The sequence below is a fragment of the Panthera onca genome, chromosome B4 (assembly GCF_046562875.1).
Source record: "Panthera onca isolate mPanOnc1 chromosome B4, mPanOnc1 haplotype 2, whole genome shotgun sequence".
Lineage (NCBI taxonomy): Eukaryota > Metazoa > Chordata > Mammalia > Carnivora > Felidae > Panthera > Panthera onca.
The window spans coordinates 99,817,141-99,832,984 of NC_138345.1; the positions used below are offsets into that span (position 1 = coordinate 99,817,141).

The 15,844-nt window shown below is 38.2% G+C and overlaps 1 protein-coding gene across 3 annotated transcripts in view; it reads left to right on the forward strand.

Annotated features, from left to right (window-relative positions):
- Positions 1 to 319: 319 nt before the first annotated feature.
- ZDHHC17 (zDHHC palmitoyltransferase 17) overlaps positions 320 to 15,844 on the forward strand; it is a 104,436-nt gene continuing 88,911 nt past the window's right edge. For all 3 annotated transcript variants that reach the window (XM_081796219.1, XM_081796217.1, XM_081796218.1), the window contains exon 1: positions 320 to 894. In XM_081796219.1, the coding sequence (XP_081652345.1) occupies positions 802 to 894 (93 nt within the window). In that variant the 5' untranslated portion in view covers positions 320 to 801. The remainder of the gene's footprint in view (positions 895 to 15,844) is intronic.

Consider the following 15,844-nt stretch of genomic DNA (forward strand, 5'->3'; position numbering starts at 1 on the left):
TCTGAATTCCTGGGTTACATTAAAAGGTAGCAGATGGGGGTTGTTGGGCTTTGAGGGTGTAAATTTTTTATGTAGTTACTATTAGCTCAATGAGGACGTACTGGATCATTTAAAAAAGGCTTCTGGAAGAGGAAGCCCCAAGCTTCACCCGTGTTTTTCCGGACGACCCCGGAGGCACAAATTGCCGGATGACCTTTTTGAATGTAGAGGAAAGGGGTGCGTCTGTCTTCTTCGGGAACGATGCACATTTGGATTCAAGCGTGACAGCCCAAAACCTTGTACCTGGAGCCGGGTGATGGTTCCACCCCGGGTCTCTGGGAAGGAGTCCCGGGGGTCTCTGGACAGGGTGCTCTTGGGCGTGGGCCGCCTCGGCTGCCCGAGCCTCCAGTTCTCCGCTGCGCGGCGCAGGAGCTGTGTCTTGCTCCCGCGCCGCCTCCAGGTTTCCCGCGTTATTGACTCAGTCCCCCCTTGGCAGCCTCCCTCGAGCGGACTGTGGCGCACATCTGCCTCGTGCCGGGGGCCCGCCTCCGGGCTATGCTGCCCACGCCCAGAGCCTTTCTCCCGTCTGGTCCGGCGCAGTGCAGCAGAGCGCGCTCCCGCTCGGGGCCGGCCCGGCTCGCGCGCACGCGCGCTGGGACCCCCGCCCTCAGAGGGGAGTGGGGGCAGAGGGGGCGGTAACGGGGGAGGGGAAGGAGAAGGAGGAGGCGGCGGCCGCATCGCCTCCGGCGGGGCTCGAGCTCGCCCTCGCGCGTGCCCTCCGCCTCGCCCGAGCCCCGCGAGGGTGAAACGCTTTCTCCCGGCATGCAGCGGGAGGAGGGATTTAACACCAAGATGGCGGACGGCCCGGATGAGTACGATACCGAAGCGGGCTGTGTGCCCCTTCTCCATCCAGAGGTGAGGAACCGCGCCGAGCGCATTCCTCGCCCTTCGGGCCCCGACCGTTCTCCCCCGAACTTGCGGAGGGCTATGGCCTAACCGTGTGGGGGTAGTGGAACGTGCCGAAGTTGGGGAGGGCGGGGAGGCAAATCCAGGCCCGAGCGCGGCTGCGAGCGGATAACGGGGTGGAGATAGCGGGGCGGGCCTGGTCGGGGCGGGCTCTGGGACGCAGTCCCTGGCTGTGCCTAGAGGACAGAGGTGGAGATGTTGATGGTTCTGCTCTGTCGCCACGCTGCTCGCGGGTGCACAGGTGACGGGGGCCTAGTGCTGGTTTGGAACCGCAGCTTACGCCCCTAGTCCTGCTCCAAGCTTCTCGGGGGCGAGGACGGAGCGCGTCTGGTTTTGATTTCTTCTCCTTTGCTTCGCTGTGGTGAATGGTGGTAGCTCTTCCTCCCATTTAGCTCATCACTGTGGGTAGTGCAGGGTAAGAACACAGTTTCTGTATAAAGTGATGTCCTTCCAGGTTATACCATAGGCAGCACCTCGGGCACCTTGTGTCGGATGTCCTTATATGAGCGTTTGTCCTTATGCGATTAACGAGAGAGGTCAAAAGTTTTGAGAATAGAGCCACGCTTACACTAGCTTGTCAAAGTATGGGTTGTTTTGTTTTGTTTTGTTTTGGTTTTGTTTGTTTTTTTGGAGCCAGGGGAAGACAGTGCAACACGTTTCCCATCACAACAGGAGTATCTTCCCATGTAAGTAAACAGTGTCCCGCTCCAGGATCTGTCATATTCTGTACTTGTTTACTTCTTAGTTTATAGCTGAGCTAGTGCTAGTTCAGTCCTGGAAGCAATTCGTGATGCATTCCAGTTTTCAATGATTCACAGTTAGGTGTGGGTCAGGTAGCGGCAAAGCTTACTGAAGAACTGTAGTTTTTATGAGGTTAAGGATGAAGACAACCTTTGTGTTGTAGTGAGGGGAACCAACATGGAAGTCTCTATCTGGTTACTTTACAGTAGAATGATTCTACTTGTTTCTGAACTTTGGGCTATATTGCATGCTTTTATTATTTAGTAAAATGTAAATAAAGATACACACTTAAACATGTTCTGTATTACTACTCAATCACCCTCTTACTCATCACTTTGCTTTACCACAAACAGATGGGACCGTTCCTTAGGAATATGCCTGAGCCACTGTCCATAGAAAAGGCTTCTCTGGATTTCTGAGAAACAGAGCTGTCCATAGAAAAGGCTTCTCTGGATTTCTGAGAAACAGAGCTGTCCAGTAAAACTAAATATTTTTGTGACCAAGGTAGTAAGGTTTTTAGAACTGTCATTGGAGCTTAGGCCTGAAAAATATACCAAGAAACAAAGTAGTTTTCAGATGATTTATTGAAAATAGTACTAAGGAATATTTATTATTCGTCTATTCCTGTGAAAGTTTCAAATACTTAAATATTGATTTTATGTATTTTAACATACTGTTCTCTTGGTAAACCTTTGCCTTGTAAAATAGTACATTGTTTGGTACTTTGGTAACAATCCAGAGATTGCTTGGTATAATGAAATGGCCTGTAGGCTTGAAATTTACAGACCAGTCTTCCGGGTGGCATGTAATAGGATGTTATTAGAAAATCGATTGAAAGTGGAAGTTGATATCGATATCTACCATTCCTTTTCACCTAGCAAACACAAAGTCTGATTAGATGTTATGAGTCTTAAGCTTAGAATTACAAGAGCTAAGGTCTTTCTGCATTTTTCCTGTGGTTAGTGTTGCCTGCATACCTGGTAAAGTTCTGCTTCCTTGCAGTATGTGCTTGGGCAAGCTACTTCTGAGTTCTAGCTTCATCGTTTATAATACTGGTTTGGAATAATAACTGATAGGCTATTGTGAGGATTGAGACGATGTATTCTTTTTTTGTTGTTAAAATAAGCAGTGTTTTCACCTTCTTTTGTAAAGAAACCCATTCTCTGCCTTGGTAAGCAAATAAAAATGCTTTTAACTTCTTTTAGAAGAGAACATAGACCTTTGGTCAGACAGACTTAGGTTCCAATCTGTATTTGTAGTAATTAGCCGAGGGACCTGAGACAAGCACTTGATCTCTTTAAGGTCCCAATTTGTTCATCAGAAATGGAGATGTGGGCTAGTTCACTTAGCTGTAAGGGATTAGGTGAAGCTGTACGTGTTGAGGATTAAGAATTGGCACATTGTAGGTGCTCAGTTAATGTTACTTCTTTTTCCTCTACCAGAAGAAGGAGGGAGATGTTACACATTTTGGTTTTGTTAAATGGTTTAGAGACTTGTGTGGACTTTAATTTATGGAATAGAATCTTGTAGGAACAAGTTTTATTTTACTTTTTATCTTAATTTAACACTGTGTCACAAAAATAGTTTCTCACTTAATATTTGTTGAACAGACGAATTATTATTTGTAGGATAAAGAAATAAGCCATTTCATAAACCTTCTGTTAGTATGCAAACTGTGCACTATTAAAACCGTTCTCAAGGGATTACGTAATTGGATAAACAGTGAAACCTTTTTAGAGATATTTCCTGTGAGAGAACCTTTTTAATTAAGTGATTCATTCATTTAGTCAGTCTTTTAAACATTTGTTTATTTTGTTTGGGTCAGGTACTGTGCTGGACTCTTAAGACTTTGGGATTTTTGTGTTAAATTCAGTGAGAGACAGGATAGGGTTAAGAGCCACTGGTGATAAGCAGAATTTGAGTTTTGCCACTTGCTATTATCGTGGTCCATTTACATTTGTAAAATTGGGTCAGTATCTCTTAGAGTATTTATTGTGAGTATTAAGTAGTATAATAATGTTTTTAAGTGTTTATATAATGTTTATAAAGCAGTCATCCCAGACTGAGGCTGCCAAACAAATCTAACCTTCTGAGAGTCCTGGCATGTAGTGAATACTGGTGCTATTACTTTGTTTTCTGATGAAATAGGTGATTATTCATTTTATCATAATGGAAGAAATTAGAGGTTATTTGGGAAAAGATGAACTGATTATCATGGGATTAGGGTGCTAATCCTAACTCTTGACTTTAGGCTGTTGTACCTTTAACTACTCTTAGTTTTTTTGCTTTGAAGATAAAAGAGGTAGACTAGATGATCTCTTAAGATTTCTTCAAACTCTAATGTTGTGATTGTATGTTGTGAGTTTTCAGAATCAGTAGGTTTGAGCATCTATCTACTACGTGCATATAGCACTGTGCTAGGTTATATGGGTGAAAATAAATAGGATAGCTCCTGCTCTCCAGAGTTAATGATCTAATTGGGAATATATACGCTGTTAAGTGTGAAACACTTAACAGAAGGCAAATAAGTGCTGAATTGAGTAGTGTAGCCTGCAAGCAGTGTCAGATTTCTGTCATCTAGAATGGTTAGAAGAAAGACTTTAGCAGGGACATAGAGACCATATGTTGGTCTACAATCCAGCTGACTTGCTATCATCACTCTTCCGTTTCACCCGCTAGTATATCCTCAGTAAGCCTTCCTAACTCTCATAGAATGAGGCCACAATACCCCCCTTTGCCAGAGTATTATTATAGGGACTCTCTGTTTCAGCAAGATCTGACTCAGAGCTTTGAACTGGATTGCCTAGATTATCGAGGGCTTTCATCTCTTGTTTTCTTTTTTTCTCAATTTAAGAACTTCTGTCACTGCTTTTTCTTTAGTTTCTCTTTTTTAAATGGTATATATATGGGGTTTTTTTTTTGCTTTACATTAATTTTGTCCATATTCATGTCTCATTTTTTTGTTTAAAATTTTAAGGCAAAATATTACTGTCTCCTGCCTTCAGATTTAAAAAAAAAAAATCTCTTTTTTGAAGTTTTTCTTTAGTGAAAGCGATTTTGCCTTTTTCCGTTACTATTTTTTTGCCCTATCATGTAGTTAGAGATACATGTGTACACATAAGTAAATTAATTCATTTGCTTTCAGAAAGTAGATAGAAAATTTCTTTGAAAATTGCTTTTCTTCTTCTGTTGGGTTACCGGCACACTCTTTCCCTTTAAAGTATGTCTTTCTGGCCGTCTTTAGAATCTGATGCCTTTTTTTACTCGGGAGGAACGCTATAGGTCATGTAGTTGTAATTTAGATTTAAAAACACTGTACCTCAAGCGTAGTAATCACTGAATCAATGTATATAAAATACAAATGCAACTGATTGGTGACCTCATAGATTGTGGCAAAGCCAAAGTTGCAAACTACTGACCTATAAACCAAATTAAATTTAGCTGTGAGAAATGCCATTTTACAGTTTTGACTTCTTTGTATTATTTTGCTCATTATTTTTATTTAGTTTGAGAGAATCATTCTAAAAATATTTAAGAACGGACTGTGGAGTGGATAGATGTAAGATAGAGGTTAAAAGTGTGAGTACTAGTGTATGGCTGCTTGAGTTTAAATTCTAGTGTTGCCACTTACTAGCTATGTGACCCTGGGCAAGTTATTGAATTGTGTCCTAATTTTCCAGATTTAAATGAGAGTATAATAGCACCTACCTCATGAAGTTGTTGTGAAAGTTAAATGAGATAATATATGTAAAGTTCTGAGTCTGGTGCTTAATAACACGATACATGTTAGCTGTTAATGTTGTGGTAAGAAATTAGTAATTCTCAAGCAACAGTAGTATACATTATTATTAGGTATGGAGGCAACTAAGTAGGTAAGAAAATTAAAATTGGGGATTGAGGAGAAGATAGGCAGAGGACTCTATTTTAAGCCTTTTTTATATTATTTATTTATTTTTAAATGTGTGCTTTGATATGAGGAGTGTTTGTTGAGCATCTAAGTATGATCTTGATGCTTTGATAGTCCACAGAGTAATGGGGAATATAAAATAAGACATTGCAGAATAACAAAAGATTAACTGTAGGCCTCCAGATCCCTCACACTAGATGAAAGTGAGCATGTTAAAATTTTGTTAAAAGTTAAAAACCCATGGCAAACCTCTTTTCCTCTAGAAAGTATCCTAAGGTTATGTTAGGGTAATTAGGATTAGTTAGTTAAGGCATCTTGATATAGTGTACTTTTTTAATGGAACCTCCTATAATCACCCAATCCAAAAAACATTATTTCAATACAAGGTTACATGAAATTCTCTTTCACAGCATCATCTAACTCTAATATTATTTTGTAATTAGATTCTGTCACCGATAGGTAATTTAAGAATAAAATATCAAATACTTACATTTTTTTTTTTAATGTTTATTTTTGAAGGGGGAGAGGCAGAGAGAGGGAGACACAGAATCCAAAGCAGGCTCCAGGCTCCGAGCTGTCAGCACAGAGCCCGACGAGGGGCTCGAACTCGGGAACAGCAACATCATGACCTGAGCTGAAGTCAGATGCTTAACTGACTGAGCCACCTAGGCGCCCCAAATATCAAATACTTTAAACTTTGGAATTAGAAGAATTGATTCAAGGCAATATTGTATTTATAGAAAATGAAAGTAAAATTCTCACCCATGTAATAATTTTCTAATTGTAGGATAATATTTTCTATTAAAATATCCTTAGAATAGAGCTACAGGCAACTAATTTGAAAGTACAGTGAAATTTAGCTTTCTGTGAAGGAAATATTGCAAAGAACTTAATTTCCTGAATTATAGAGGGATAAACAGAATATTTTTGTCTTCTGTTTTAATCGGTGAAAATTTGCCATATTACTCCATTTTCTAGGGTTGATACATTCTAAATATGATAGAATCCCAGATAAATTGCAATATTATAGTGTCTTAAGCTTGTCTTTGTGATTATCAATGATTATTGAGGAGATGGAGATGAGGGGGTTAAATGTATCTGAAGGGTTTTTTTTTTTTTGTATATATGTTAGATAGTTTGTATCTTTTTTTAATGCTTATTTTATTTTGAGAGAGTGAGAGAGAGCCTGTGTGCACACACCAGTGGGAGAGAGGGAGAGAGAGAATCCCAAGTAGGCTTAGTGCTGTAAGTGCAGAGTGTGACATGGGGCTTGAATTCACGAGCCCGTGAGATTATGACCTGAACTGAAAGAGTCGGACACTTAACTGACTGAGCTACCTGGGTGCCCCTAAATAGCTTGTGTTTTTCAATTGGTTATTTAATACTAGGAAAAATCAAGTGAAAAAATAGTAACCACTGATTGAGAATTTACTGTACTGTACCCTTGTGAATTAAAAAAAAATTTTTTTTTTTAACATTTATTTAGTTTTGAGAGAGACAGAGACAGAATGTCAGTGGGTTAGGGGCAGAGAAAGAGACACACACAGAATCCAAAGCAGGCTCCAGGCTCTGAGCTGTCAGCACAGAGCCTGATGTGGGGCTCAAACTCAAGAGCTGTGAGGTCATGACCTGAGCCAAAGTTGGACGCTCAACCGACTGAGCCACCCAGGCACCCTTACCATTGTGAATTTTTAAAAATGACTTTTTGGATTACCAACATTTGTTAATTTATGAAGGATTTAATGAGGGATGAACAAACCTATCCCTGTTCTTATGATTGATAAACAAATAAATAAGTCCTTCACTGAAAAGAGAAGTTATTTGTTGTGTAAGAATCCTTGAGTTGCAAATGTCTCCAACCCTTTAAAAATTCTTTTTAAAAACGTTTATTCATTTTTTGAGAGAGAGCAAGTGTGAGTGGGGGAGGGGTAGAGAGAGAGAGGGAGACACAGAATCTGAAGTAGGCTCTAGGCTCGGAGCTGTCAGCACAGAGCCCAACGTGGGGCTCGAACTCATAAACCATCGAACTCATAAACCATGAGATCGTGACCTGGCTGATGTTAGAAGCTTAACCGACTGAGCCATCCAGGAGCCCCATGTCTCCAATCCTTTTAAAACTTACTTGGGCAAAAAGGAAGTTACTGATTCCTATAATTCTAACTTAGGATAGCAAGAGACTCAAGGATCCCTGGAATCTGAGCCAAGAATGTCAACAAGACTGTTTTTCCTCTATCCTCATCTCTGCCTTTCAGCTCTATTTTCTCCTAATGTAGGACAGCTTCTCTGTAGTGGCGATATGGATGTGGACTTTTTTTTTTTTTTTTTTTTTTTTTTTTGCCATATGTCTCAAATATCAGCCAACCATTAGAGGGGGACTGCATGTTTTCCCTTTTCCACATTGGAATTGGGTTTTCCTGATTTAGGTTTTTTTCCATTCTTATAGCCATGAGATAGGGCCTGTTATTTGCTAAGATCTTTTGGTTGGATCTGGGGGAAGAACAGTTTCCTTAAGGAATGCTAGCATGTGAAATTATTTCTGTCCTCTATACTTTTAATTTAAAGAACTTTTTGTTTGCTTTGTTTCCAGCCATCCAGTTTTGTTGTTGTTGTTGTTGTTGTTGTTGTTGTTGTTGTTGTTGTTCTGCTTTAAGAGATGTTGTAATAACATTGAACTCATTCTTAATGCCAAATGTTCTAGTTGGGTTACTGAATAACAAATAACCTAGACCAGGGGTTGGGAAACTTTCTGTAAAGTTTCCAGATAGTAAATGTTTTCAAGTTTGTGGGCCATATGAGTCTCTTTGGCAACTACTCAGTTCTGTGGTGGTCATATGAGAGCAGCCAAAGACAATATGGAAATGATTGGATGTGCTGTGTTCCAATAAAACTTTATATGTAAAATCAGGTGATGGGCCAGATTTGACCTGTGGGCTAAATTTGCCAGGGCTATATTTGTCCCTTATCTGGGCAATACATAGGTACTCCAAGAAACTTATATTAAAATACAGATTTCAGTGCATTGAATCCCATTAATCACTGGTATTCAGTAACTTTATCACAACTGGATTTGTGTGGGAGATGGGTTAGGTGAAGTAAGAATATGAGAGAGTGTGTGTGTGTGTGTGTGTGTGTGTGTGTGTATTAGAATCTTACTGAGAATTTTGTTAGAATACACTTATTTCCATGCACACCTCTCACAGTTTCCAATTTAGTATGTGGGTTTGTGGTATGCATATTTTGAAAAAGTTCCAGAGATGATTCTTATCTTATAAACTCTCATATTTTGTTCCCCGTTCAGTGATACATACTTGATATGTGGGAAAACTTTTACTCCAGGAGGAGGAAGGAGGGTAACTTGACATTTAATATATGAGGCATTGTACTTATTGCTATTCATGTTATCTCTTTGGTTTGATAGATCACAATAATGGTAATTGCTAACATTTATCAAATTATAACCATGAACTAGTCACTATCCTGAAACAGTTCTGCATATATATTCATTCATTTAATTCGTACATTTTTTCATACCTATTTTATAAATGAGGAAATAGAGGCAGAGAGAGGGTAAGTAACTTGCTGGTAAGTGGCAGTACTGAATTTGAATCCAGGCTTACTGTTTGAATTTAGTTGCTCCTTTTTAAAAGTGCAGCACAGTGTGATAGTGATAATACAGTCATAGCGTTGATTGAATATTATTATTTGCCAAGGCACTGGTTAGCAATGCCCCGGGATTACAGATGCCCTCATTTACTTTTCAAAAATTCTTAAAAGTTTTTTTTAATAGACTTTATTTTTTAGACTAGTTTTGAGTTCACAGCATAATTGAGCAGGAAGTACAGAGATTTCCCATATACTGGCTGCCCACACACCTGTACCACCCTCCCCATCAATATCCTGCATCAGAGTTACATTTGTTACATTTATGAGCCTACATTGATACATCATCATCACCGAAAGGCCATAGTTTACCTTAGGGTTCACTTTTGGCATAAATTCTATGGGTTTTGACAAATGTATAATGCATCCACTATTACAGTAGTATATGGAATAGCTGCACTGCCCTAAAAATCCTCTGTGCTCCACCTGTTCATCCCTCCCTTCCTGCTAACTGGCAATCACTGATATTTTAACTGTTTTCATAGTTTTGCTGTTACTGTAAAGCCACGTAGTTGGAATCATGCAGTATGTAGCCTTTTCAGGCTGGCTTCTTTACTTAGTAATAGCATTTTAGTTTCCTCCATGTTTTTTCATGACTTGACAACTCATTTCTTTTTTAATGCTGAATACTGTTTCATTTTCTGGATATACCATAGTTTGTTTATTCACCTACCGAAGGACATTTTGGTTATTTCTGTGTACTGCTCATTTACTTTTTACGGTTCTGAAAAGTAGGTATTATTGAACTGTTTATAGATTAGGAAGCAGAGTCAGAGAGGTGAGGTAATTTATTCAAGTTCACATCATTAGCAGTTGGCAGAGTTTATATTAGAATCTAAACTCTGACTCCAAATTCATAATCCTCGTATATACTCTGCCATATAATTTAATAGGCCAAAACACAAATTAGTTTTGATTATATAATAGAAAAACTATCAGAGTTACTATCGGCTTTTGTTATTAAAGAAGTTAGGGGAGGACTCCGTTTTGGCAGTTGCTGTAAGGTTACTTTTTTGAATAATTGACTTGAAATCCTAAAACTAGATTTTTGTAAAAACACTGCTTCAAAATTTTTGTTAACTCAATTTATTTTTTTCTTTCTTCTGCTTAGTCTAAACTCATAAGGGAACATATGTTTTCATTAATAAAATCCCTTGAAAGGAAATGAAATAACCCTAGGTATGGATCAGGGGAGGCTTTGGAGGGGTTGGAGATAAGTATTCTTAGCATTAAATCTGTGGTAGTAGCTGATGAGAGGACAAGTGCTGGCTTGAGTCTAGGCACCTCCGGTGTAAAACTTTTTGAAGAGTCACACTATCATTTGTGTTATCACCCTTCATTGTAATTATAAATATTCACTACTCTCCATTTGCAATTCTGTGACTATGGTCATGAATAAACTGTAGACATTCTTTCTAAGGGAATTTTCCTTTCTGATTGAACACTCAATACGAATATCCAAGATCTTTCAACTCTTTGTGTAAGAAGTTAATTAAGTTGATTTCATAAGTTTCCATTTTCTAAACTTGTTTTTTCCTTGTCTTCTTTTTTTCTGTGGATAGTTGAATATAACCAAATCCAAAAAAAAGTCACACTTGGGGGGAAAAAATTGACAAACTAGAATCTAGCACTATAAGATAGCAGACCAAATAAAAACTTAAACCTTTCTGAACTGTCATCCTAACATCTGATTTATTCTATATTGCTGAATAATATGTGTGAATTTTGAAGGTATCAGAAATTTAAATTCCAGTATGGGTTTTTGGCTTTTAAGAAACATGGCACATGATTGTTGTTAAAAATTTAAGGAGTATAGAAGGTGTACAGTAGAAGGTAAAGTATATAACCGATGCATTTTTTCTTAATACACTTAGGACATAGTTCCATCTTAGCATATAATTATTTTTACCATTCTTTGTAATATCTAGACCTGCCTTTTTTTTAAAGTTCTTATATTTAATGCAGTTTTATAATATTATTTGACTATAAACAGGGAAGTTAAAGTGTATATTATAAACACAGACACAGCCTGCTGAGTTCTGTGGTTCAGGTTGTGCAGATTATTATGTTAATCCTCAAATCAGTTTTCTAGGTATGCAGGATGGTTTAGTGTTGATCTGGCTGTATTTCATGGATGTGATACACACAAAAAAACTTCCATGCTGTTCTGTCATCTTGGTTTCTCCTAGACCTGCCTTGTTAATGTGGTAGCTACCACCAATGACATGTGGCAATTTAAATTTAAACTAATTAGAATGAAAATAATAAAAAGTTCAGCTTTTCAGTCACATTAGTCAAGTTCCAAGTGTTTATTAGCTATGTGTGGTCAGCAGCTACTGTTTGAGACAGCACAGAAATGTAGAATACGTCCATAATTGCAGAAAGCTCTATTGCACAACACTGGTCTGGATGGGTTTTTTGTTTGTTTGCTTTTTGTTTTTTTGAGAGAGACGGGTGCACAAGTGGGGGAGGGGCAAAAAGCGAGGGAGAGAGAATAATTTTCAATTAAAAAATTTTTTTTATATTCATTTTTGAGAGAGAGAGAGAGAGAGACAAGCATGAGTGGAAGAGGGGCAGACAGAGAGGGAGACATAGCATCCGAAGCAGGCTCCAGGCTCTGAGTTGTCAGGATAGAGCTGGACAGGGGCTCAAACCCACAAACTGCGAGATTGTGACCTGAGCCAGAGTCGGAGGCTAAACTGACTGAGCCACCCAGGTGCCCTGAAAATCTTCTTTCTTTAAAATTTTTTAAAAGTTTATTTATTTATTTTGAGAGAGAGAGAGAGAGAGGGAGAGAGAGCAAGGGAGGGGCAGAGAGACAGGGAGAGAAAGAGAATCCTGAGCAGGCTCTACACTGTCAGTGCAGAGCCTGATGCGGGGTTTGAACCCATGAACCGTGACCTGAGCTGAAATCAAGAGTCAAACAGTTAACCGACTGAGCCACCTGGGTGCCCCTGGATGATTTTTTAACCATGTGTATGTTTTTTAAAAATATTTTTTTTTACTGCAGAGCCATTTTTGTTGAGGTATATTTTATTTATGATAAATTGTGTAAATTAAAAAATTTTAAGTTGATAATTTTTCTTTAACTTAAACTTTTTATTTTGAGATCATTTAGATTCACATGCAGTTGTAAGAAAAAGTGCAGAGAGATCTTGGGTACCCATTACCCAGGTTCTCCCAATGGTAACACCTTGTAGAATTATAGAGTAATATCACAACTGGGAGATTGATATTGAATCACTGAAGATATAGAACATTTCCATCACCAGAAAGATCCTTTGTATTGCCTTTGTATATCATGCTAATCTAGTATCCATTTCTGTAGTTTTTGTAATTTTAAGAATGTTATTTAAATGGAATCATAATTGTTTGTAACCTTTTGGGCGTGGCTTTTTTCAATCAGCATAATACTCTGGAGATTGATCTGGTTGTAGCGGACATCATCAGTTTGTTCCTTGTTATTACTGGGTAGTATATGGATATACTACAGTTTGTTTAATCATTTTCCTATTGAAAGATATCTGGGTTGTTTACAGGTTTTGGTTATTATAAATGAAGCTACGTTAACCATTTGTGTGCAGGTCCTGTGTAAACATAAGTTTTCATTTCTCTGGGATAAATGCCCGGAAGTGCAATTACTGGGTTATATGGTAGTTTTATGTCAGTGTTTTTAGGAAACTGTCAAGCTGGTTTCCATAGTGACTGTACACAACCAGCAGTGTGTGAGTGATCTGATCTCTGTATCCTCACCAGCATTTGGTGTTGACACTTAATGATTGTAGCCCATTTTAATACGTATATGATTATAAGTCATTGTGGTGTTAATTTGCATTTCCCTAATGGCACATGATACCAACTATGTTTACATGTGCTTATTTGCCATCTTTATATCCTCTTGGGTGGAATATGTCTTTATATCCTCTTGGGTGAAATCTTCATATCCTCTTTGTTTGCTAGGGCATACAAACACCACACACAAGGTAGCTTAAATAATGGAAATTTATTTTCTCATAGTTCTTGAGACTGGAAGTCCAACATCAAGGTGTTAGTAGGTTTGTTTTTTTCTGAGGTCCCACTCTTTAGCTTATAGATGGCTGCTCTCTTGCTGTGTCCTCACATGGTTTTTCCTCTGTGCTCACAGTGCCCCTGGTGTCTGTGTCCAGATATCCTCTTCCTTTAAGGACACCAGTTAGATTGGATTAGGGCCCACCCTCATGACCTCATTTAAACTTAATTCCTTATTTAAAGGGCCTGCTCCAAATACAGTAACATTCTGAGGTACTGGCAGCTAGGCTTCAACAAATTGATTTTGGGGTGACACAGTTCAGCCCATAACAATGTCTTGTGCCAGTTTTTTTTCAATTGATTCTTTATTTTACTGGTGAGTTTTGAGAGTTTTTAGTATGTATATTAGACACTAGTTCTTTGTCTTAGTTTGCAGATATTTTCTCCCAGTCAATAACTTGTCTTTTCAACCTCAACAGGGTCTTTATTAGAGGATAAGTTCAAATTTTTTTTTTTTTAAATTTTTTTTTTTTTAACGTTTATTTATTTTTGAGACAGAGAGAGACAGAGCATGAACAGGGGAGGAGCAGAGAGAGAGGGAGACACAGAATCTGAAACAGGCTCCAGGCTCCAAGCTGTTAGCACAGAGCCCGACGCAGGGCTCGAACTCACGGACCGCGAGATCGTGACCTGGGCTGAAGTTGGCCGCTTAACCGACTGAGCCACCCAGGCACCCCTCGCGGATAAGTTCAAATTTTGATGAGATCCAGTTTATACATTTTTACTTTTATGGGCTGTATTTTTTTCTGTCAAGTCTAAGATTCTCCTTGCCTAGCCATAGATCTCAAAGACTTTCTTTTTCTTGTTTACAGTTTATAGTTTCATTGAAATATTGAAGTTCAGGATCAGTTTTGAGTTTGGTTTTGTTTTTTTTTTGTTTGTTTGTTTGTTTTTTTTTGCATAAAGTGTGAGAATTAGGTTGAGGGTTTTTGTTTTTTTGTTTTTGTTTGTTTTTGTGTTTTTTGTTTTGGTTTTTTTTTTTTTTTTTTTTTTTTTTTTTGCCTGTAAAGGTCCAGCTGCTTCAATACCCGTTGTTGAAAAGCTTACCTTTCTTCCACTGAATTACTTTTACATTGTTGTCAGAAATCAGTTGAACGTATTTGTGTGTGTTTATTTCTGGGTTCTGTGTTCAGCTTTATTTATCTATATATCTATCCCTCAGCCAGCACTATACCATCTTGATTACTGTAGCTATATAATAGGTCTTGAAATTGAGTCACTGCTTTCTTACTTTGTTAATCTTTTTTCAGAATTATTTTAGCTATTTTGCCTTCCTATATAAATTTTAGAATAACCTTGTCTACATCTACAAAAATTTTTGCTAGGATTTTGATAGGAATTGCATTAAACCCATGTATCAATGTGGGGAGAATTGGCATCTTTACCATGTTAAGTCTTCCAATCCATGAATATGGTATGTCTGTTTATTTAGATCTTTGATTTCTTTCATCAGTGTTTTGTGGTTTTCAGCATAAAAGTACTGTATATGTTCAGTTACACTGATTTCTATCCTCTCAGGCTGACTTATGGCGTCTCTCCAGCAGTTCTCATACTCCTACTTCATCAGTTTTTAGCTTTATCAGATTATATGTACTAGTGATAATTTCTCCCATCCTAAAAAAATCCCCAAACCAAAACCATATTTTCTTTTTATCCCACTTACCTTCTGTCTTCTGCCCTATTTCTTTGCTTTTATTTATAGCAGAACTCCTCAGAAAAGTTGCTTATATTTGCTGTTCCCAGTTCCTTTCCTTCCCATCTTATCTTTAATCAGTCCAGCCTGGCATATGCTCTACCTTGTCAAAGTAAAGCAGCATCTATGTTGCTAAATCCACTGGTCAGCATGAGGCCCTTATCCTTCTTGACTTCTCATTTCCATTGATACAGTTGATTTCTCCTGGATAAACTTTCTTCACTTTGATTCAGGGAAATGCAGATCAAAACAAGGTATAATTGGTACCCATCGGATTTCCTAAAAATTAAGTTTGGTAAATCCAAGCATAGTGAAAGGAAAACTGCATTGCTAGTGAGAGTATAAACTGGTACTACCACCTTAGAAAGTAATTTAATGAAGTTGAAGATACTCAAAGTCCTTTTATCCAGAAGTTGTACTACTAGGTATTTACCACAGAGAAACTTTTACAGGTAAGCTCTGTGTAAGATTGTTCATGGTTTATAACGGCAAAAAGTCTCAGGGAAATGTATGTTATTTATTCATCTAATCAAGTACCATGTAGCAGTTGCATTGAATAAACTAGAACAACATCTATCAGCACAGAAAAATCTAAGAAACGTGATGTTAAGTGAAAAGTACTAGGTATGAAAGGATAAATGCTTTATGATGTATTTGTATATAATAAGATATTAAGTGAAACTCTTCTTGTCATCTAAGCATGTTTCCTGGAGCTCAAAGCTGAGGACAATAGCTGACAAAAGATCCCTGTAGTGTAAACAGAGATGCTGAACTTGATGGGAAGTGGCCATGATTTGTCCTGGAACTCTATTACCTCCAGCTTATACAAA